The sequence below is a fragment of the Pseudophryne corroboree genome, chromosome 4 (assembly GCF_028390025.1).
Source record: "Pseudophryne corroboree isolate aPseCor3 chromosome 4, aPseCor3.hap2, whole genome shotgun sequence".
NCBI classification, from domain to species: domain Eukaryota; kingdom Metazoa; phylum Chordata; class Amphibia; order Anura; family Myobatrachidae; genus Pseudophryne; species Pseudophryne corroboree.
The window spans coordinates 430,998,608-431,023,784 of NC_086447.1; the positions used below are offsets into that span (position 1 = coordinate 430,998,608).

At 43.2% G+C, this 25,177-nt stretch overlaps 1 protein-coding gene and 1 pseudogene across 2 annotated transcripts in view; one reads left to right on the forward strand and one right to left on the reverse strand.

Moving 5' to 3' along the window:
- The window catches only part of BCKDHB (branched chain keto acid dehydrogenase E1 subunit beta), a 398,626-nt gene extending 383,482 nt beyond the window's left edge, over window positions 1–15,144 (forward strand). For both annotated transcript variants that reach the window (XM_063916876.1, XM_063916877.1), the window contains exons 10-11: window positions 12,640–12,800; window positions 14,800–15,144. In XM_063916876.1, coding sequence (XP_063772946.1) covers window positions 12,640–12,780 — 141 coding nt within the window. In that variant the 3' untranslated portion in view covers window positions 12,781–12,800; window positions 14,800–15,144. The remainder of the gene's footprint in view (window positions 1–12,639; window positions 12,801–14,799) is intronic.
- LOC134912353 (5S ribosomal RNA) lies at window positions 8,845–8,963 on the reverse strand (annotated as a pseudogene).
- Window positions 15,145–25,177: the final 10,033 nt, after the last annotated feature.

The following is a 25,177-nucleotide window of genomic DNA, read 5'->3' on the forward strand; positions in this document are numbered from 1 at the left end:
CTTTAGGACATCCCCAATGTTTCCCTGTGGAAACCAATGTAACCTGCTTCAGGAAAGGAGAGTTATGGTAGACTGACCATTATTAACTCTTTCTGCGAGGTACATTGGGTTCCACAGGGCACCCACCCTGACGCACCCAGCTTCTTTGGGTTTGTGTGGCATTATCCACTGGTTCCTGTCGTGAGAATGTGGGGTTATGTGACTAACATCTGCCCTCTCTTATGCCTGCTCCTGCATTGGACTGGTTATCAAAACTGAGCTTTCAGTGCCTGGAGGCGGGGTTATAGAGGAGGCCCCAATGCATCCTGGGACAGCTAAAGCTTTGCCTGTTGGTTCCTCTGGATCCATATCCACTCTACACCCTAATGCTTCCCTGTGGAACTCAATGTACCTCGCAGAAAGAGAGTTTAACAATGGTAAGTCTACCAAAACTCTCCTTTTATATAGCGCTCTTTCTCCAGTAGGATCAAGGCACTTAACATCCAGTTGCCGTGGCGTCGCATGCGATCACACAGCTTGCCCGGCCCTAGAAACTGCACTGCCAATAGTTAACTTCATGTGAAGAAAGATAGTGCTAACCTGTAGTACTGTATATTATACACATGTGGGATTTCTTTGGAGAAGGATCCTTCATATCCCTCCCACAGATATTTGGCAGTGAAAGTACTTTTACCCTTTACTCAGTATTGCTAGGAAGCTGATCATTGTTTTGCTGATGTGGCTTTTTTTTTCATTTATTGAATCGGTTAACATAAATCTTCTGTTGCGACAATAGAAATAAGACTGTTACTCTTAATTGTTATTTCTGGTATTTTCAGTATACATTTCCACCCCACTGGCAATCCATTTTTACTCTGTATTTCATGGACCTCATCCTACTGTGTTATTGTAGCATAAACTAAGCGTCAGTCTTCATTCTCTGACACAATGATTTTGTATATCTAATAAATCTTCACTTTAGTGAAATAAGAATTATCGTGGACTACTCAGGTGGTACTACTTGGTAGCCAAGTAACATAAATGTTTAGAATTAATACTGATTCAGCTTTATGCACTGCATTTTGATTTCTTAAATCAACCACTTGATGGTTTTTGTCTATAATTGTTCCAGTGTAGAACAATTCTGTAAATCCTATTAGTACAGGTATGTATCATTTCATAATTAATGCCGGAAACCCCAGAGTACAGTACATGTAAATCAAGTATTTCTATATTGGGCTTTTGGTATTGTTCATTAAACACAATTTTGTGTTCATTACTGTTCATGAAAATGTTAAATGTAAACAGATATTTTTAGCAAATGATAGATCGCAAGATAAAGATGTAATGTAAACATTGGTTGAATAAAACACATTTTGTTCAGCATATGTGAGCAGCATAAGTTCTTCAAACTGCTCTCATTATACAGTACATATGGTCAAATGACACATTTGTAAGCAGTTTGGAATGGAGACTGGGCTTTCTTACAATATTTTCATATCTTTGTGCCATATATTTTATCTAAAAACTGTTCAACATATGACATGTTTATTAACAATTTCATTTTGATACTACAGTATATTGAAATCACATGATGGTATCTGCCCACATGAATCCTGAGCTCTGCAATGCTATGACTCCCCTTCATGCTGTAGTTGAAGCAAATACATTGTTTTAGGATGATGTACTTGCATCGTGTTCTGGTGCTTCAAGCAGTCATCTCATATTATTGGAGCCAACGTTTTGGAACTTTCTCATAACATGAGAACATGTTGGGAGTAGTAAACTGTGGTCAATAGTGGGTATATACTGTGGTACGCCATACTACCACTTCTACTGCTTTGATTGTCAGATTCCATTAACATGCACTTTCCATACCACCACTTCTTTTGCAACACTCTTTAACATTGTATATTAATGAGCATGAATATACAAGTAATAATGAGGAGTTGTATATCCTTACCCTGCATTAAAAAAATGTTACATTTCTGGGCAAGTGTTAGGGAGCTAGAAAGTTGATACTATTAGACTAAGTTAGTGGGCACTTAAAACATAAACAATAAAATCCAGAGTGCGCTGGATGGAATGTTTTACTGACTAGTATACCCACTTCAGGACTCTTGTTTGTAGACCTTCTTAGTTTATCTTGACCTTTTTTGGGTCTCCCCAATGGGGGCCTGTGGATATACCCTCTCACCAAGGTATATCACCCAAACATTAAGACAATTTGTTATTTAAATGGTTTAATTGGCAATAAAAACAGAATTGCTTTGTAACTACAACCAATTCATACAGATATAGACTTCTGTATACACACACCAAATGCACAAATATTTTTTTTGACAGAGGGACACCGCCCTCACCTAGCGAATATGTAAACCTCTAGAGTGGGTGTCTGAGCATTGGGTGGTGAGGAAATGTTGTCAACCCCTATGCGTTTCGTCCAGATGGACTTCTTCAGGGCTAAGTGATTTCTAGGTTGGAGGTGAAAAGAATATTACTTACAAAATTGTAAGAGTGAATGGAGGTGTGAACACACATACACATATATCCGGCAGTGGAAGGAACAATGGCACTCGGAGGGTTAAACAAGTGTTGAATATTGTTCCAAAAAATTCTCCAATGTTTCGGAGCGCTGATGCCCCTTTGTCAAGATGTGAAAAGTCATACCTTTAAAAAGGGAAGCATCTCGCCAAAGTGAGGAATTTGAGCTGGCTCACGCGTCTCCTGTGGATGCCAGGGAACTTCCGGCGTTGCCAGATGATGACATTGCGAGTTCCTGACGTGTGAGTTTCCCCAGCTTCAAGATGCAATGACTTCTGCTGGGGAAACTTCTGGGATCTCCTGGTGATGTCATAGTGAGTGCCTAACAGCTGGGTTGCCCCAGCGACATGATGCGCCTCAACCGTTACTGCACCACAGCAAAGCATCATAAAACCCAGAGGAAAAATAGAGAAGGATAGACACAGTCACAATAGCCAGTGAGGCTGTTTATAGATAGTATGAGGGGATAGAAGGTGATTCTTATATACTGCCCATAAAATGGGTAGATTCTTAAGGGGTCTATTCATGAAGCAGTGAAAAAAGTGGAAAAGTGAGCCAGTGGAGAAGTTGCCCATGGCAACCAATCAGCTGCTATGTATAATTTTATAGAAATCACTTAATAAATTAAGTTGATTGGTTGCCATGGGCAACTTCTCCACTGGCCCACTGTTTCACTGCTTCATGAATAAACCCCTCCGAGAAATTTTGATCATTTGAGACCCTGTGGATATAACTTAAATATCCATTTTACCTCCAGTTGTAGGAACTTAATCGCTGCATCACTTATTCTTTGGGACACTGGTACATGATCTATGGCCTTAAGCTTAAATGTGCCAGTCTGTGACACCTCACAGCGAAGTGACTGGTTGGTCAGGAGGGTAATCCTATAAGAGCTGTTTTAATTGTCGAGCAGTGGAGAGCCATTCGCACTTTCATAGTTCTGGTAATTATTCCCATGTAGTCAGCGCCGGCCCGCCGCATACGCGCTGTACATGGCCGCGTTGAGCGCCAGCCTGTAGAGGGCGCTGCTGCAGAGAAGGACACACTTTTTAAATCTGATCGGGTCCTGAAGGACGTGCTGTGAATCACAGTCCTGTGTGCACATCAGCCAATTCTGAAATGCTATTGGCTGAGGCGCACAGAGGACGAGTGACTCACAGCACGTTCTGCAGTACACAATCATTCAGTGCCCACCTCCCCAATCAGTCACCACCAGCATGTCCCCAAATTGCCTCCTGATACGTCCGTCGTCCTTGCTCGCCAGCGTGCCCCTCAACAGCACCATGCTGTACGACAGTGGTTGTCTCCCTGCACAATCCCCGGCCAGGCCAATCAGAGCGTTCAGCTCTTTCCATTTCTCCATCTTCTTGTGCGGGGTCGGGGCCGGCGGACAGAGCTCCGGAGCCCATGGGAACGGGGCAGAGCCGGGGTCACATAGACTCTGACCCATGCTCAGTTCTCCCTTCCGGCTGCTGCTGTCCCCGTCACAGAGAAGGGAGGCGGCTACATTCTGGCTCTTCTCCTCCCTCACCGTGGTGCGGCTGCATTTCACTGTTGTGTCACCGGCTGCCTGCTGTGTGCGCTTGGTGCTCATGCCGGGCCCAGTGCTCAGTCAGTGGTTGTGGCTGGTGGGGGAGTGTGACTGTAGTGGAATTGCGGGTGTGACTGCACCCTACAGTATATGTGCCACGTAGTGGGATGGGGTGTGTTACTGCACCCTACAGTATATGTGCCATGTAGTGGGATGGGGAGTGTGACTGCACCCTACAGTATATGTGCCACGTAGTGGTATATGGGGCGTGACTGCACCCTACAGTATATGTGCCATGTATTGGGATGGGGAGTGTGACTGCGCCCTACATGTGCCCTGTAGGGGGATGAACACACTCCTCTCAGGTGTGTGACCGCCCGGCTCCCGGCCCTACCTTGATGCCTGGAAACAGGGGGAAAGCAAGTGCTGAGGAGGCTTAGCTGGTGCTGCCCTATGACAGAGGTTAAAAGGTATGTGCCTCTGCATGGCTGCCAGCTCTCTCTGCAATATTTGTGTGTATCCCTGTACCACGTCCCTTGTCACTATCTGTCACCCTTGCCTCAGTCACTCACCATCTCCCTGTCACCCCTGCCTCAGTCACCCATTATCTCCCCGTCACCCCTGCCTCAGTCACCCACCATCTCCCTGTCACCCCTGCCTCAGTCACCCACTATCATTATCATTAGTCATTATCTCTGTCACCCCTGCCTCAGTCACTCACTATCTCCCTATCACCTCTGCCTCAGTCACCCACTATCTCCCTGTCACTCCTGCCTCAGTCACCAAACTATCTCTCAGTCACACCTGTGTCCCCAGTTACCTACTATTTCCCTGTCACCCACTATCACCCTGTACCCTTACGGGAACAATTGTGTGGCCACTCCCCTATCTTGTGAGATCACACCCCTTTTGTGGTGGATGCTGTCCCTTTTAAAAGTCTATCCTATCAAGGGGCACCAAAATTAATTTTTGCTTACCTCCAAAAAAAAAAGGTTGGGCCGGCCCTGCACGTAGTATAGGCCACATGGGTTTACAATAAGATACACTATGTATGAGGATGTACACGTAAGTACATGTCATACATTGATCATTATTCTTGTATGAGGATGTATGAATGTTGAGCCAGACTCAATGTTTTACATTTCAAGCATTTATAACAGCCTTTGGAGATGAAGCTGGTACTAGCAGAAGTTCCAAAAATGTTTATGTCAGCGTGAGCTATTGGGTTACTGGTAATGCTGTATGCTCTGATCATTTGTGATTTCGGTATCCCCCTCTTTAGGTCTAAAGCGTGGTGGCTATTGGCTCGTAAAAAGTGTTCTAATCTGTGGGTTTCTAATAAACTGTAATATGTATGCATCCATCCTGTAGAGCAACTTTCACATCCAAATAGAATGTTTGGAAGCTGCTTTGGTATGTAAACTTGATAGGAGAATCCTCTGCATTAATCTCCTCTATGGTTTCCATTTGCTTTCTCCACTGGTCCACGACATGAAAAGGTAATCTATGTAATGAGCATATATAGTAGGATGTGTCTACCAATAGAATTGTCTTCAAAGAACATTTGGCTTTCGTCCCTGAACATTAAACTGTTTGCATATGAAGGTGCCACCTTGCTTCCTATGGTACATCTAGATTTTTACCTACAAAAACTGCCATTAAATAGAGAACATTTCTTTGAAAGGGTGAGCTCTAACAAGTTTTGCTAAGATCGGTCACAGACTGGCAACAATGAAACATAATGCCATCGATCATGTACGGCTCTACTACGGTTTGCCGGCACTCAGGATTTCGGTGCCCAGCATACCAGCACCGGGATCCCGACCGCCGGTATACCGACAGTGGGGCGAGCGCAAAAGAGCCCCTTGCAAGCTTGCTGCACTTGCCAAGCTGCGGGCACGGTGTGGCGCATCTCCCTCCAGGGGTGTCATGGACAACCCCAAGAGGGAGAATAGTTGTCGGTATGCCAGCTGTCAGGATTCCCGGCGCCGGTATACTGAGCGCCGGGATCTCGATAGCCAGCATATCAAGTGTCAACCATCATGTACCAGTGTCCTTAAGAGGTGATACAGCAAATAAGCACCTAAAATTGAAGGCAAAATGGATTTTTAAGTTAAACACAATAAATCCACAGGGTCTCAATGATAAAATATATTTTCCAGCAGGGCATTCAGGACCGAGCCTTCCGTTTTCTTCCTTGCCCCTTGATATTAACTGTTCTTTATTTATTCCACATTTAAGCAGCTTCCCATTTTATGGCCAGTATATAAGAATCTCCTTCTATCCATCATACTATGAACAGCCTCCCTGCTCATCTTGTACGCAGCGCACCATACCCAAACCTTTATTCCGTAACATGACATCACCATACACCTCGTCAAGTTGGAGATGAATTCCAACTGCTGAAGTGACCTTTAGATGCAGAAATCTGGTCACACTACGTACCTCTCTGTTTGACCATGTTTCCACAAGCCCCGCCATCTTACAAATGACATTGGAACAGTTTGACTGATATAAGGCACAGTCTAAAGGTTGCGAGGGGCAGCAGTGATCTACCTGCTCCGTACTGGCAGGAAGTTACTACTGCCTAGGTGATCTATCACTTGCATCTTTACATAACATACTAATATCTGTGTAACCGTGGCTGTTTAATGAAGAAAAATATGTAATCATGTGATAGCAAACAATAAAAGTTGTTTATTACATTTTTATATAGTCCTACATAAATATTAGGTATGCATGAGTTTTGCATATTGTTGTGCAGGTTTAATTCACCCGTTCCACAATGTGACATTCGAGAATGTTTTATATGGCACCTTTTGGTTTTATTCCCTCTACTACTATATGTATTGCTCCTTACCTCCTTCCCTTACAATATAAACCTTTCAGCATAGCACACCCACTCCAAACCAGAGAACCCAAGCGTAACTTGCATACCCAATGAGTCCTACCAGTTAGTCCTGTTCATAGTTGAAAAACAGAACAGATGTCTGAGGGGTGTGGTATGGGTTGCCGGCGGCCGGGTCCCCAGCAGCCAGCATACCGGCACTGGGATCCCGACCGCCAGCTTGCCGACGGCAGGGCGAGTGCAAATGAGCCCCTTGCGGGCTCGCTGCGCTCACCATGCTGTGGACACGGTGGCGTGCTACGCTATCTATCCCCCTCCAGGGGGGAAGTCGTGGACCCCCAAGAGGGAGAAAAGGTGTCGGTATGCCGGTTGTCGGGATTCCGGCGCCGGTATACTGTGCGCCGGGATCCCAACAACCGATGTACTGAATACCACCCGTGTCTGAAGCATGTTTTTATTTCCAAACAAAAAATTATCAAGTTAACCTGAGCAAGCTAGGAAGCCATGTTTAGTACCCATCTATTACTATTCTTTTGGCTTTAATGTTGAACATCTGTCATCCACAGAGAAAAATAAACAAATAAATATATATATATATATATATATATATACCCACCTTGCTAGATAGATATATATATATATATATATATATGGGAAGGGAGGGGATGAGGGTGAGTAGCGACCATGGTGTCAATAAATAAGGTAAAAACTTGCCAGTAATATTTAAAATGTAAAAAGCTATTTATTACCATAAAATCAAAACCTAAAGGAGACACATAAAAATTGGGACAATAAAATACACAGCTGAACTAAAAGTACCAAATGAATATAAGGGCAAATTAAAAGTATCCTTATCTTAGAGTGAGGTAGGTAAAGGTCACCCAACGCGTTTCGTCTGATGAGACTTCTTCAAAGGGTAGGGACAAAATGAACCTGGGCAGCTATTTATAGCCATATCCTTCAATGGGAGGGTAGTTACATCATTAGGAGTCATGTGATCTAATTTGCTAACATATACTCTTAAACATATGAATATAAATAAAAGCAATGTGTTCAGATTAGTAGAGGATTGTATACAAGTAGAAATAGGTAAAAACTAGTGTGCAAAGGTCCAACAAACACTAAAAACGTCTTTATATCATGAAAGCAGTGGTATTTCCGCCACACTTCCGGTTGCGGCGGACGCGGCGTGTCACTTCCGGCCCACTTCAGGTTCCTTCTGCGCATGCGCCCGCAGCGATTCCGCGCGCTCATGTGATCTGCATGCTTATACAGGGGTTAGTGGCTCCAATTTATAGGGAAGATGGTTATATTCATAATGTCCATATAGCGGCGGCCATTTTCAGTAGGATCATGTCCATAGCTCCTCAGTGTGCGGCGGCCATTTCTTAGTAGTCCATTATGTGTATAGATAGTTTTCCAGTGTTCCAGGTCGTCATGACAACGGTTACCCATATAGAAATAGTAAATAAGAGTTTCAGAAGGACATCATTCTTATTAAAAGGCACCCAGTATACTTAGTCTTACTTCAGTAGCAAAAAGTGGGAAGATAACGGTTTAAGATTAATTAATAATATATATAAATAGTAGTGATATGGAAATCGATTTTTGTATAATGAGAAAACAGTAAACAATTTTGTGAACAAATATATAAAAGATATAATAAGTATATAGTTATATAATAGAACTGGGAGAAGTGGAAATTGGAAAAAACTCATAATGGGTTCTTCATACAAAGACACGTAATGTGTAAGGGTGGGTATGTATTATAGTTGAGATTATAACGTAACTGTGGTTATGGGGGAACATACGTATGAATGACAGTGCTCGTGTGGATCCAGCATTAAAGGAACATATAAGCTGAATAACGTGCTCAATGTTTCTATATATATGCAGAATATACGGAGTGTGTTCCTTTCTTAGGCACTCACTTTATTCCTGTTCTATACAGTACCTGATCTTCCCAGGTGGTCCTCCTCACTGGTACTGATCAGGCCCAACGCTGCTTGGCTTCCAAGATCGAACGTATTTGGGCATTTCCAGCGTGGTTTGACTGTAATAATGTTGCGCCTTCCAGGTTAATACTCCAAACCGCGATATTATTGCTATTTTACTTAATGTGAAATGGTGGTTAATCCGGAGATACGATTGTGTGTGTGTGTGTGGGGGGGGGGGGGGGGTGAGGGAGTGACAAGCACTTGGGGGGGGGGGTTGAAGGGTGGGGGGAGAAAAGGAGGGGGAAGTGACATGTGCACGGGGGGGGGGGAAGGGGGTTTAAATGGAATACAGGAGTAAGAGTATTATAGGAGTTAAAATACCGTATTTTATAAAAAGGGAGCGGTCTCATAACTGTCATTAAATCATTTCGGCTGTAGTGTCTGCAATTGAAATATCCCAAACATCTCACGACGTGACAATTTGTTAGCGAGATCCCCTCCTCTGTCTCCCAGTTTCACCAATTTGATGGCCTTTTAAAGTCAGGGCTTCCGGATTAGAGTTATGTGTAAGGGTGAAGTGTTTAGACACGGCATGGCTCTCCACTTTGTTCTTAATGTTTCTCACATGTTCTTGTATCCTTAGCTTCAAGGGTCTCTTTGTCTTCCCTACATATTGTTTGCCGCAGTTGCATTCCAGAAGGTATACAACTGATTGGGTATTGCAGTTCATGTGATCTTTAATTTTGTATTCCTTTTTCTTTTCCATATCAGTAAACGTTTTCCTGTTGGGATGTAAATACCTGCATACGTTGCATCGCCCGCATTTGTAGGATCCCACACATTTGGGCCATGTGTGGTCTTTCTCTTGATTCGCCTTCAGCATACTTGGGGCTAGCAGGGGCTTCAAGCTTCGTGATTTCTTAAAAACTTTCGGGATGAGGAGGGAGGATTTCTTTAAGGATAGGATCCATCAATAAAATTCTCCAATAGTTCCTAAAAGATTCTCGAATAGATTTTTCGTGTCGGTTGAAGGTTGTTATAAATGCTGTAGAGTCTTTTGGTTTCTCCCTTGTTTTATATTCCAACATCTTCATTCTGTCTGCTTGATTGGTTCTGGTGATGGCTTCTTTCAGAATGGTATCCGGATATTCCTTCTGTTTGAATCTGTCCCTGTACATTTCCAGCTGAATCTGGCAGTCCTCTGGTTTGCTGCAATTTCTTTTTATTCTGCTGAATTGGGAGAAGGGAATGTTGTTCTTCCAACGTTTGAGGTGTTACTCTTGTAGTGGAGATAACTATTGGTATCTACTTGTTTAGCAACATTTTTTGTCGTGATTTTCCCATTCTCTTCTGTGAGAACCAAGTCCAAAACTCAGTGTTCTCTACTCGTGTTGAATGTAAAAGTGAGATTCATCACATTGGTGCTGATATGTTTATAGAATTGATTAAAAGCTTCCATATCTCCATCCCAGATTATTAAAATGTCATCGATATACCTCCGATAAAAGATGATGTTGTTGTTAAAAGCTTGATGATCATAGATAAAAACTTTTCCCAACTGCCCATAAAAAGGTTTGCAAAACTGGGTGCAAAGATTGTGCCCATTGCGGTGCCACACTGTTGTAGGTAAAACTGATCCAAGAACTTAAAATAATTATGATGAAGGATAAAATACATGATGTCACAAATAAAATCTTTATGGTTATCTGTTAAAGTAGCATCATTGTCCAGAAATTCCTTCCTTTCGAGCACCTGAATGATATCACTAAGCTAATTGAGCATTTACCAATCTATATGCCACTCCTAGATGGGCCAGGTGTTTGTGCCCGTCACTTAGCTTAGCCATCCAGCGACCTTGGTGCAAATTTTAGGACTAAAAATAATATTGTGAGGTGTTTAGAATAGACTGGAAATGAGTGGATATTATGGTTATTGAGGTTAATAATACTATGGGATCAAAATGACCCCCAATTTCTATGATTTAAGCTGTTTTCGAGGGTTTTTTGTAAAAAAACACCCGAATCCAAAACACACCCGAATCCGACAAAAAATTTTCAGGGAGGTTTTGCCAAAACGCGTCCGAATCCAAAACACGGCCACGGTACCGAATCCAAGACCAAAACACAAAACCCGAAAAATTTCCGGTGCACATCACTAGTTAGCGTGGCTATCCTCTGTTCTGGTTAGTGCTGCTATCTTTTTATTACTGTTGTGTGTTGGTTTGTTACCTCACCGCTTTCCTTGTATTTTCTTCTCTCATGGTATGTCCATCTCCTCGGGCACAGATTTCCTAGACTGAGTCTGGTGGAGGGGCATAGAGGGGAGGAGCCAGCACAAATTAATGATTTCTTAAAGTGCCCGGCTCCAATGGACCTGATCTATACCCCATGGTACTAATATCATTCCAGTATCCATTATGGACTACGAGAAAAGGAATTACCGGTAGGTATTAAATTCCTATTGGTGCCCTCCTAGTGAGTGCTGGCCCACAGTAATATACCATCCAATTTGCGGAAGCCACTCAGAGACTGTTAGTCCTAAATAGAAATATAGATTTATAGACAAATTTCACTTGCACTAACAGTTTCAATCAGGAAGTGATGTCATTCACTCCCTAATTGATCAGGGTATAAATATCAGACTGGTCCCAGCTCCTCTCCACCCCTTGCTCAAGGCCACAGGATGAAATGCATTAGGAACTCTGACTATACCTCACCCCTAAAGATAAGCACCTTCTTTTGTGATCGTACTTGTCTCTTTTATGCCGTGTACTTATTCAGCATCACAAATTGATTTTAAAAGTGCTTTTATTTTTTTATTACCTTTTTAGATATATATATATATATATATATTACTATCCATGTGACATTTATAAATAGTTTGCTGTCTCTTTGTTTTAGATAAACGAATGTTTTATACTTAATACATTATTTTATAGTCTTTTTATAAAATAATGACACCATAGGTCTCTCTAAATATCCTATCCACATTATATCTATCTATCTATCTATCTATCTATAGTAACTAAGTTATGTTTTCTGTACTTGTTTGAGCATATAAAGTTTTGTTATAAGCACATCCAAAACTTTTCACCTAAATGTGCAAATGTATGAAAGCACTTATTTTATGCCATTTACCTGTAATAGTGTCGTGCTTATGAGCCTTCTCCAGTGTCCTATTGATATACTGGAATAAGACAATTTTAAGACACAGTGCTGGCTTTTCTATCAGCCATTTGAAAAGATTAGTTCAGTATAATGTAGTTCAGTATAATGACATGTCTATGAAATGTATCTCAATACTGCAAAAGAATCCAACCTACACTCTAATATCTCTTACTGCAGCTGACAGGAATTGAAGTAGAGGGAGTTGGATTCAGTTACCCGTTTAGTCCTTTCTCACAGTACATTGTAGACGTCTTTCATTGTTTTTTCTGCATTTATTATCATGGATGCTCTAAATTGTTTTATTGCATGAAAAAAGTCTCCTTTATGACTGTCTTCAGACATTGTTCTTTTGTATTCAATATCTGATCCCTGCAATGAGTATGACTTCAGGCAGAATCTGTTGTGCTCGTGTTTAATTGGCTTGCTGCTGGTTTTTGTCTTGTATAAATGGTCAGTTTACTAAACTGCTAATTTAATGTTCTGCGAGTGCTTTTCCAGCTGTGCATATTTTTGAAGATGAAAACTGTTATCACTGGTATTCATAGTTTAAATCCGTGTTTTCACTTCATTGCATGAATCCAGCTAATAAGATATTTGCCATTTTTCACACTGTACCTTCTTATGTATCTGCAGGAAGAGTGTTTCTTGAATCTGGAAGCTCCAATAGCCAGAGTATGTGGTTATGACACACCTTTTCCTCACATCTATGAACCGTTCTATACCCCTGATAAATGGAAATGCTTTGATGCGCTGCGGAAAATGATTAAGTACTGATTAAAGCAACACATTTTTATGTAAGTATGTTACTGTTCTTTTCTGCCTAATTAAAATATTTTTTCTTGATCTTGCTTGATTCATAAACAAGGATCTCTTAAAGGTCGTAAATAAGAAACTTCTTATTTCCCTCTATTCAGTTTAAAAGAAAGATAAGTATATCTGTATGGACTGGCCCACAGGGGTACAGGGGAAACCACTGGTGGGCCCCACTGCCTGGGGGCCCACCTCCTGCTCTAAGGATCAGGTTTCAGACTGTGCACTTGAGTTATACATTATACATATGTTACCTTATACTGGACTATGGTATATTTTCCACAGCGTATTGCTGTTATTAATCTTATACATTATTATTAGCATGCATGCAGCAGCTGAATTTACTGTATATATTTATAAAGGGGCCCAAAAGTTGCGCACTCTAATGGTTAGTCAAACCAATGAGGTGGCAGGCCACACCCCCTCTGCAGACTGGCCACAACCCTAACATGGGCCCCTACCACTGCATTTCCCCGGTGGGCCCTACATGCCCCAGTCCGACACTGTGTATGGACTTACATCCGTTTCCTGATACCCTGATTTTCTTACAAGTTTAAAAGGAAAGAAGTAAGAGTGGGCAGAATGCGTTAGGGGTGCCCACTTTTCTGGGGCTGCTGGAGAATACCCGAAAACTAGGTATCTCCCGCAGAATCCGGGAGAGTAGACAAGTATGAAATTAATCCCCTTGGACAATTAAGATATAACACAACCTGCATGGTTCTATATAATATGCTTTAACTGGCTAATACCAAGAACCACTCAGAAATTTTCATAATTGAATTAGGTTAAGAACATATATTTGAAACATATCGAACACAATTTTATTTTTTAAATAATAAAAAAAATTAACATTGGTTAAACATTAATGACTGAATTATCGGTCCATCGATGATTGTAACATTGTCAAACTATATTTTCCAAGTGAGGGGCTGGGGTAGCAAGGTAAGTTGAGACGTCTATTATATTTCCCTAGCGGCTGCTAATCTCTGCATCCATGGGGTGGGGGCTGCTGCCAGGATGCCCAATCAGCACTGATAGGCAGCACAACAGGCACTGGGGAGGGAACCAGGAAGCAGAGAGGCCAGGAGGTCCCTCTGAGAGTGGCAGCTTATGGAAGATTTCTCTTACAGCAGCCACAGTGGGTGTTTCTGACTGGTCGCATCTGATGCGACCATGCCAGGTAAGGGGTTTAGTAATGGATGTGTTTATATTTTTGTTATGACCTATGTATATCATATATGCTTTAAAACACCAGCTGTTTCTTTGTGGAGTGCTTCACTACTTTGTGTCACAGTGTTGCTGGAAAGTTCTATGCTTTTTTTTATTGTCAATATTAAAAAATATGTAAAAAGCAAGATTGTCTAGTGCAGGCCTGGCCAACCTGGAGCTCTCCAACTGTTGTGAAACTACATATCCCAGCATTCCTTACCACAGTTTTAGCATTCCCTAATAGCCAAACTGTGGTTAGGCATGCTTGAACTTGTAGCTTCACAACAACTGGATAGCCACAGGTTGGCCAGGCCTGTTCTAGTTATTAATATTTATTTGCAATATTTTGAAATGATTTAATACATGGATTTGTATTACGTACAACTTTAATCTTTTTTTAATTAATACAATTACAACAATAATGATGAAAAGGATGGTTTTGTTGTCCAACTGAACTTTTTTTCTTAATAATTTAAAATGTGTTTTGAATTAGGAAGAATCAAGTTGTCAACTTTGTGCTCTCATTATAAAACTGTCACCATACAATGAAGAAAGAATATGATTGTGCTTTCTGGATTATGAGTTTGTACAGAAATAAACGTACTTTAATTGGAGTTTTTGTAATTAAAATTATTTATTGCATAGATTTTAAAATCTTTTTGTTAGAACTGTTTTTTTTTCTCACAAATAGTCTGAAATAAAAATATAGTTAAATAAGAATTCAGTAGTAACCAAATCCTTATAATATCTAATGATTCTTCTTTATTTCTACAGATCTTTGCTCAAGCACAAAAAACAAGAATTTATCAAGCGTTCTTACAAGTCACTCATGTGGAACGCTGTTTTTGGACACTATTCTGGAATCAAGAGTGCAATAATTATTAACATAGTGAATTTCCAGTATCTAATAAAGACCAAACCTAAAATATATCCATCCTGAAAGTTTTTTTGTTTTTTTATTGTACTCTATATTTACTGACATACGATAGAATATGCAAGAAAAAATGTAATGTGTGAAAATGTGTTGATATTCATCCATACATTTTAAGTTTATTTAATACAATGCCGTCTTGTATAAAAATGTTTCCCACTTAGTAAAAAGTTATTTGTTAATGAGGATTTCAGAGTATAAACTTTATTAAAGACTAACTCCATACAAAACTTTGTAAACTAAATTAAACAATGTGTTAAACCCTCTACTTTTTTTGCCATTTTAATTTAATATGTAAAAACATAAGTAGATAAATAATCTTGCTATTTATTAGAACTCAAAACATAGCCTACTGTATTCATATAATTAAGAATTAATAGGTTTTAAGTTTATTGTCCTGGCCAGTAGAACAACCAAATCTATTGGAGGTTCTGAAATTACATCAAGGAAACAATAGTGCAGTGCTTCCATCAGATATTGTGGGGCCCAATAAAAATGAAACATGCAGATCTCCCTAACCTTCTGTGTCCCAACCTCTCCCATGCATGCAACAAAGAAACATTGGTTACAGACATACACAATAAGGCAGGCACACATAGAACAGAGACTAGCAATAAGGCAGGCACACATAGAACAGAGACTAGCAATAAGGCAGGCACACATAGAACAGAGACTAGCAATAAGGCAGGCAGACATAGAACAGAGACTAGCAATAAGGCAGGCACACATGGAACAGAGACTAGCAATAAGGCAGGCACACATAGAACAGAGACTAGCAATAAGGCAGGTACACATAGAACAGACTAGCAATAAGGCAGGCACACATGGAACAGAGACTAGCAATAAGGCAGGCACACATAGAACAGAGACTAGCAATAAGGCAGGCACACATAGAACAGAGACTAGCAGTAAGGCAGGCACACATAGAACAGAGACTAGCAGTAAGGCAGGCACACATAGAACAGAGACTAGCAATAAGGCAGGCACACATGGAACAGAGACTAGCAATAAGGCAGGCACACATAGAACAGAGACTAGCAATAAGGCAGGCACACATAGAACAGAGACTAGCAGTAAGGCAGGCACACATAGAACAGAGACTAGCAGTAAGGCAGGCACACATAGAACAGAGACTAGCAATAAGGCAGGCACACATAGAACAGAGACTAGCAGTAAGGCAGGCACACATAGAACAGAGACTAGCAATAAGGCAGGCACACATAGAACAGAGACTAGCAATAAGGCAGGCACACATAGAACAGAGACAAGCAATAGCATCCAGTGGCAAATTGTAATAGCCTCAGAATTCCACAGGTGTGGGTCTTTTGTGCCAGTCTGGCTGTGTTTTTAAAGCAGCAATCATTTACAAGTCAAAGCTAACCTGATTTTTCTCACACACAAGTCTCGCACCACTGGAACTCAGAGGCTATTACAAAGATATACAGTCAATTATGTCTGTATACCTTTGGAGAGGATTCTAATATCCGCATGCCCCATTGCTTCTAAGTAGGTTTTGAAATACTTTATACATGGTATGATCTTAATCCTCGAAGCTGAGTATCCAAAAGGTTTGTGCTGTCCCTTCCAACAGAGCTTGTAATAAAGAGAACAGAGGCCACCTGGCGGGTAAGTTTCTGCAGTACAGGCCATTTTCAAATCTCACAGGACCTTAATATCAATAGATGTACAACTAAATATGTACAACATCAATTCAACAAATCTTTCAGAAAACTTGAAAATTCAGCTATTATTTAGGAGCGTTCAGACAAAGGTTTTCCTCCATCTTGCATGGGCCGCAGACCTATTCCATCACTGTGAGATGCCTGCAAGTGGATAACGTATGAAGCCCAACCTCTCAAACATGTAAAAAGAAAAAAAAAATGGTCAGCAACAACAAAATGAGTTGCTTATCACAATTCATGACTATATATGTGTGCTGCGGCATGTACTCTGCAGCGCTGTCAACCTTGTTAAAACTAGAGATGTGCACCGGAAATTTTTCGGGTTTTGTGTTTTGGTTTTGGGTTCGGTTCCGCGGCCGTGTTTTGGGTTCGAACGCGTTTTGGCAAAACCTTTTTTTTGTCGGATTCGGGTGTGTGTTGGATTCGGGTGTTTTTTTCAAAAAACCCTAAAAAACAGCTTAAATCATAGAATTTGGGGGTCATTTTGATCCCAAAGTATTATTAACCTCAATAACCATAATTTCCACTCATTTTCAGTCTATTCTGAACACCTCACAATATTATTTTTAGACCTAAAATTTGCACCGAGGTCGCTGGATGGCTAAGCTAAGCGACCCAAGTGGCCGACACAGACACCTGGCCCATCTAGGAGTGGCACTGCAGTGTCACGCAGGATGGCCCTTCCAAAAAACACTCCCCAAACAGCACATGACGCAAAGAAGAAAAAAAAGAGGCGCAATGAGGTAGCTGTGTGACTAAGCTCAGTGACCCAAGTGGCCGACACAAACACCTGGCCCATCTAGGAGTGGCACTGCAGTGTCACGCAGGATGGCCCTTCCAAAAAACACTCCCCAAACAGCACATGACGCAAAGAAAAATTAAAGAAAAAAGAGGTGCAAGATGGAATTGTCCTTGGGCCCTCCCACCCACCCTTATGTTGTATAAACAGGACATGCACACTTTAACCAACCCATCATTTCAGTGACAGGGTCTGCCACACGACTGTGACTGAAATGACGGGTTGGTTTGGACCCCCACCAAAAAAGAAGCAATTAATCTCTCCTTGCACAAACTGGCTCTACAGAGGCAAGATGTCCACCTCATCATCATCCTCCGATTCATCACCGTGTACATCCCCCTCCTCACAGATTATCAATTCGTCCCCACTGGAATCCACCATCTCCGCTCCCTGTGTACTTTGTGGAGGCAATTGCTGCTGGTCAATGTCTCCACGGAGGAATTGATTATAATTCATTTTAATGAACATCATCTTCTCCACATTTTCTGAAAGTAACCTCGTACGCCGATTGCTGACAAGGTGAGCGGCGGCACTAAACACTCTTTCGGAGTACACACTTGTGGGAGGGCAACTTAGGTAGAATAAAGCCAGTTTCTGCAAGGGCCTCCAAATTGCCTCTTTTTCCTGCCAGTATACGTACGGACTGTCTGACGTGCCTACTTGGATGCGGTCACTCATATAATCCTCCACCATTCTTTCAATGGAGAGAGAATCATATGCAGTGCCAGTAGACGACATGTCCGTAATCGTTGGCAGGTCCTTCAGTCCGGACCAGATGTCAGCATCAGCAGTCGCTCCAGACTGACCTGCATCACCGCCAGCGGGTGGGCTCGGAATTCTGAGCCTTTTCCTCGCACCCCCAATTGCGGGAGAATGTGAAGGAGGAGCTGTTGACCGATCAAGTTCCACTTGACTTGATAATTTTCCCACCAGCAGGTCTTTGAACCCCTGCAGACTTGTGTCTGCCGGAAAGAGAGATCCAACGTAGGTTTTAAATCTAGGATCGAGCACGGTGGCCAAAATGTAGTGCTCTGATTTCAACAGATTGACCACCCGTGAATCCTGGTTAAGCGAATGAAGGGCTCCATCCACAAGTCCCACATGCCTAGCGGAATCGCTATGTCTTAGCTCCTCCTTCAATGTCTCCAGCTTCTTCTGCAAAAGCCTGATGAGGGGAATGACCTGACTCAGGCTGGCAGTGTCTGAACTGACTTCACGTGTGGCAAGTTCAAAAGGTTGCAGAACCTTGCACAACGTTGAAATCATTCTCCACTGCGCTTGAGACAGGTGCATTCCACCTCCTTTGCCTATATCGTGGCCAGATGTATAGGCTTGAATGGCCTTTTGCTGCTCCTCCATCCTCTGAAGCATATAGAGGGTTGAATTCCACCTCGTTACCACTTCTTGCTTCAGATGATGGCAGGGCAGGTTCAGGCGTTTTTGGTGTTGTTCCAGTCTTCTGTACGTGGTGCCTGTACGCCGAAAGTGTCCCGCAATTCTTCTGGCCACCGACAGCATCTCTTGCACGCCCCTCTCGTTTTTTAAATAATTCTGCACCACCAAATTCAAGGTATGTGCAAAACATGGGACGTGCTGGAATTTGCCCAGATATAATGCACGCACAATATTGCTGGCGTTGTCCGATGCCACAAATCCACGGGAGAGTCAAATTGGGGTAAGCCATTCTGCGATGATCTTCCTCAGTTGCCGTAAGAGGTTTTCAGCTGTGTGCGTATTCTGGAAAGCGGTGATACAAAGCGTAGCCTGCCTAGGAAAGAGTTGGCGTTTGCGAGATGCTGCTACTGGTGCCGCCGCTGCTGTTCTTGCGGCGGGAGTCAATACATCTACCCAGTGGGCTGTCACAGTCATATAGTCCTGAGTCTGCCCTGCTCCACTTGTCCACATGTCCGTGGTTAAGTGGACATTGGGTACAACTGCATTTTTTAGGACACCGGTGAGTATTTTTCTGAGGTCTGTGTACATTTTTGGTATCGCCTGCCTAGAGAAATTGAACCTAGATGATATTTGGTACCTGGGACACAGTACCTCAATCAAGTCTATAGTTGGCTCTGAAGTAATGATGGATACCGGAACCACGTTTCTCACCGCCCAGGATGCCAAGGCCTCAGTTATCCGCTTTGCAGCAGGATGACTGCTGTGATATTTCATCTTCCTCGCAAAGGACTGTTGGACAGTCAATTGCTTGGTGGAAGTAGTAAAAGTGGTCTTACGACTTCCCCTCTGGGATGACCATCGACTCCCAGCAGCAACAACAGCAGCGCCAGCAGCAGTAGGCGTTACACTCAAGGATGCATCGGAGGAATCCCAGGCAGGAGAGGACTCGTCAGAATTGCCAGTGACATGGCCTGCAGGACTATTGGCATTCCTGGGGAAGGAGGAAATTGACACTGAGGGAGTTGGTGGGGTGGTTTGCGTGAGCTTGGTTACAAGAGGAAGGGATTTACTGGTCAGTGGACTGCTTCCGCTGTCGCCCAAAGTTTTTGAACTTGTCACTGACTTATGATGAATGCGCTGCAGGTGACGTATAAGGGAGGATGTTCCGAGGTGGTTAATGTCCTTACCCCTACTTATTACAGCTTGACAAAGGCAACACACGGCTTGACAAATGTTGTCCGCATTTCTGGTGAAATACTTCCACACCGAAGAGCTGATTTTTTTGGTATTTTCACCAGGCATGTCAACGGCCCTATTCCTCCCACGGACAACAGGTGTCTCCCCGGGTGCCTGACTTAAACAAACCACCTCACCATCAGAATCCTCCTTGTCAATTTCCTCCCCAGCGCCAGCAACACCCATATCCTCCTCATCCTGGTGTACTTCAACACTGACATCTTCAATCTGACTATCAGGAACTGGACTGCGGGTGCTCCTTCCAGCACTTGCAGGGGGCGTGCAAATGGTGGAAGGCGCATGCTCTTCACGTCCAGTGTTGGGAAGGTCAGGCATCGCAACCGACACAATTGGACTCTCCTTGTGGATTTGGGATTTCGAAGAACGCACAGTTCTTTGCTGTGCTTTTGCCAGCTTAAGTCTTTTCATTTTTCTAGCGAGAGGCTGAGTGCTTCCATCCTCATGTGAAGCTGAACCACTAGCCATGAACATAGGCCAGGGCCTCAGCCGTTCCTTGCCACTCCGTGTGGTAAATGGCATATTGGCAAGTTTACGCTTCTCCTCCGACGATTTTAATTTAGATTTTTGAGTCCTTTTTTTACTGATCTTTTGTGTTTTGGATTTTACATGCTCTGTACTATGACATTGGGCATCGGCCTTGGCAGACGACGTTGATGGAATTTCATCGTCTCGGCCATGACTAGTGGCAGCAGCTTCAGCACGAGGTGGAAGTGGATCTTGATCTTTCCCTATTTTTGGAACCTCAGCATTTTTGTTCTCCATATTTTAATAGGCACAACTAAAAGGCACCTCAGGTAAACAATGGAGATGGATGGATACTAGTATACTTATGGATGACGAGTGACTGACGACACAGAGGTAGCTACAGCCGTGGACTACCGTACTGCGTCTGCTAGTATAGAGATAATAATTAATGATATAAAAAAAATATATATATATAACTACTGTAGGTATATATAATATAATGACGGACCTGGTGGACACTGTCAGCAGACTGCTAAACTACTAGTATGAAGAAGATAGAAAAAAAAAACCCACCACAGGTAGGTAGGTATACAATTATGGACGAGTGACGACACAGAGGTAGGTACAGCCGTGGCCTACCGTACTGCGTCTGCTAGTATAGATAATATACTAAATATATTACTACTGTAGGTATATAATATAATGACGGACCTGGTGGACACTGTCAGCAGACTCCTAAACTACTAGTATGAAGAAGATAGAAAAAAAAAACCCACCACAGGTAGGTATACAATTATGGACGAGCACTGACGACACAGAGATAGCCACAGCCGTGGACTACCGTACTGCATCTGCTAGTATAGATAATATACTAAATATATTACTACTGTAGGATTATAATGACGGACCTGCTGGACACTGTCAGCAGACTCCTAAACTACTAGTATGAAGAAGATAGAAAAAAAAACCCCACCACAGGTAGGTAGGTATACAATTATGGACGAGCACTGACGACACAGAGATAGCCACAGCCGTGGACTACCGTACTGCGTCTGCTAATATAGAGATGATAAAGATGATAGAGATGAAAAAAACAAAATATAACACTACTGTAGGTAAATATTTATATAATATAATGAATGACGGACCTGCTGGACACTGTCAGGAGAATGCGTTTATACTATAGAATAAAAAAATAAAAAAACACCACAGGAGTGTTTAACTTTTTCAGGCAGACAATATACTGGTGGTCACTGGCAGCAAAAGTGTGCACTGTACTCCTGCTATAACTGCACCCCAGTCTCCCCCACAATTCAGCTGTGTGAGCAGTGAGCACTCAGCACAGTCAGATATACATAGATGATATATCATGCAGCACACTGAGGCTGAGCACAGATATGGTATGTGACTGTGTATCGTTTTTTTTCAGGCAGAGAACGGATTATAAATAAAACTGGTGGTCACTATCAGCAAAACTCTGCACTGTACTGAGTACTCCTAATGCTCCCCAAAATTAGTAAATCAAGTGTCTCTCTAATATATTCTAAACGGAGAGGACGCCAGCCACGTCCTCTCCCTATCAATCTCGATGCACGTGTGAAAATGGCGGCGACGCGCGGCTCCTTATATAGAATCCGAGTCTCGCGAGAATACGACAGCGGGATGATGACGTTCGGGCGCGCTCGGGTTAACCGAGCAAGGCGGGAGGATCCGAGTCTGCTCGGACCCGTGCAAAAAAGGCTGAAGTTCGGGCGGGTTCGGATTCCGAGGAACCGAACCCGCTCATCTCTAGTTAAAACTCTTACATATGTCGGGTAGCTATGTTTTCTCCTACGTCCTAGAGGATGCTGGGGACTCCGTAAGGACCATGGGGTATAGACGGGATCCGCAGGAGACATGGGCACAAGACTTTGAATGGGTGTGAACTGGCTCCTCCCTCTATGCCCCTCCCCCAGACCTCAGTTAGACTTTGTGCCCAGGAGTGACTGGACACACACTAGGGGAGCTCTACAGAGTTTCTCTAAAAGACTTTGTTAGGTTTTTTATTTTCAGGAAGACCTGCTGGCTACAGGCTCTCTGCTTCGTGGGAGTGAGGGGAGAGAAGTCAGACCTACTTCTTCTTAGTTCAAGGGCTCTGCTTCTTAGGCTACTGGACACCATTTGCTCCGGAGGGTTCGATCACTTGGTGCGCCTAGCTGCTTGTTCCCAGAGCCGCGCCGTCACCCCCCTCACAGAAGCCAGAAGAAAGAAGCCGGGTGAATATGCATACTTAAAGCTATATTATTAGCGGGCTGGAGCGCGCCGAGAGGGTGCGGGGCTTAGCCCTCACTTCAGGTTAGAGCGCCATTTTCTACTTGTCCCCGCCAAAAGCAATAGAAACAGTGCAGACATGAGGGGGCACGATGTTTAGTGCTATTTAGAGCATAATATAGCACTATTTTCGACAAATGGGCTTGTAATCTGTGTGTTATGAATATATATATATCTGTGTGTTCCCTGTCGGACACCCACTATAGCTTTAGTCGACATATGTCGACGGGAGTGAGTGCTGTCATTTATGCGGATCACAGTCGGCATCGCCGACTGCTGTTGATACTTGATTCTGTAGATGCAGTGTCAGCAGGTCGGTAGTTGTATACTTGTCAAAAGTAAACACTGTATGGGAGACACAGTAGTACGCGGGTGACTGTCGGCACCAACTGTTATTACTGGGTGTAAATTAACATGCGGTAACTACCTTATACCTGTATATATGTTTATAGGTATACGTAGGGTATGGTTCCATGGGCCTGCAGCTCGAGCACAGACATGGTAGTATATGTGGGGGAGTGTTATTGAACTTATTTATGTATACTTCCTTCAGTCCCCTCGGAGTTACAAGAATGTTATTTTGCCTGATTACTACTACCTGCTGTCGACGAATACTAGGTTTTCTGTCGACCATAATGTTTTCTGCTAGATCCACAACTGGGGCATTCAGTACATGGTCATACACATTCAGAGCACATTAATGTCTCTAGGGACCCGTTGGTTCCGGATAATCCTCTTATATGTATGTATATATATATATATATATATATATACATTTAGGATATGTGTGTAAATTGTGTATTACATTATGTATATTCATAATATGATTTTTAATGGATGCTGAAATAATAGTATTCCTTCTCATGTGCTGGTCGCTCTGTTGGTATAGCTCTAGGTCGGCCGTGACGAGTTGGTCTCAGTTCCTCACAAGAAGTCCGGATGTTTATTCTTTTCCCGCTGCTGATAGTATACTGTGAAAGTCAACTCCTGGTTGACACGGGGCCCTGTCGCAAAGGATCGTACACAGGAAGCTAAGTGATATGTCTCTTACGTCCTAGAGGATGCTGGGGACTCCAAAAGGACCATGGGGTATAGACGGGATCCGCAGGAGCTTGGGCACACTAAAAAGACTTTGACTGGGTGTGAACTGGCTCCTCCCTCTATGCCCCTCCCCCAGACCTCAGTTAGACTTTGTGCCAGGAGTGACTGGACACACACTAGGGGCGCTCTACAGAGTTTCTCTAGAAAGACTTTGTTCGTTTTTTTATTTTCAGAAAGACCTGCTGGCTACAGGCTCTCTGCTTCGTGGGAGTGAGGGGAGAGAAGTCAGACCCACTTCTTCTTAGTTAAGGGCTCTGCTTCTTAGGCTACTGGACACCATTAGCTCCAGAGGGTTCGATCACTTGGTTCGCCTAGCTGCTTGTTCCCGGAGCCGCGCCATCACCCCCCTTACAGAAGCCAGAAGAAAGAAGCCTTGGGAGTATTAGAAGATCCGAAGACTTCAGTGACGGCAGATGACTTCAGTAACGAGGTACAGCGCAGCGGTAGCGCTGCACTCCATGCTCCCATACGCATCACCAACGGCACTCGCAGGGCGCTAGGGGGGAGCGCCCTGGGCAGCAGTTACTGGGGTCGGTGGTCTGGCAGAACGGATTATACGCTGTCCGGACACCGTATAGAGTACCCCCGCCAGGATAAAAAAATTGAATTTGAGCGGGCTACAGCGCGCCGGGAAGGGGTGGGGCTTAGCCGCACATTGCTCACCAGCGCCATTTTCTCTCTCTCTACAGTGCTGCAGAGATGCTGGTCTGGACCTCCAAGCTCCCGCAAGTAACAGGGAGGCAAAAACCGGGGGGGGGGGGGAAGCTTGGGAGTCACCTGACAAACGGTGGCAGATTCCCATGAGAATTTTGATGGCATATCCTTTCCCCTCTGACGACAGGGCCAAATGGGAGTCATCTCCCAATGTGGACAAGGCTTTATCCCATTTGTCCAAGAAGGTGGCACTTCCGTCTCCGGTCACAGCTGCTCTCAAGCACCCAGCAGATCGCAAATTGGAGACGACATTGAAGGCCATTTTCGTTAATACTGGTGCATTGCTCAGACCTGCTGTGGTGTCGGTATGGGTGAGTATTGCTAAGTGGCCTGAAAATTTGGCTTCTGATATGGATAGCCTTGATAAGGATAATATTCTTTTGACTCTTGGTTATATTAAGAACGCTGCAGATTACCTAAAGGATGCGGCGAGGGATGTTGGCTTCTTGGGATCAAGAGCCAATGCCATGGCGGTTTTGGCCAGGAGAGCGCTGTGGA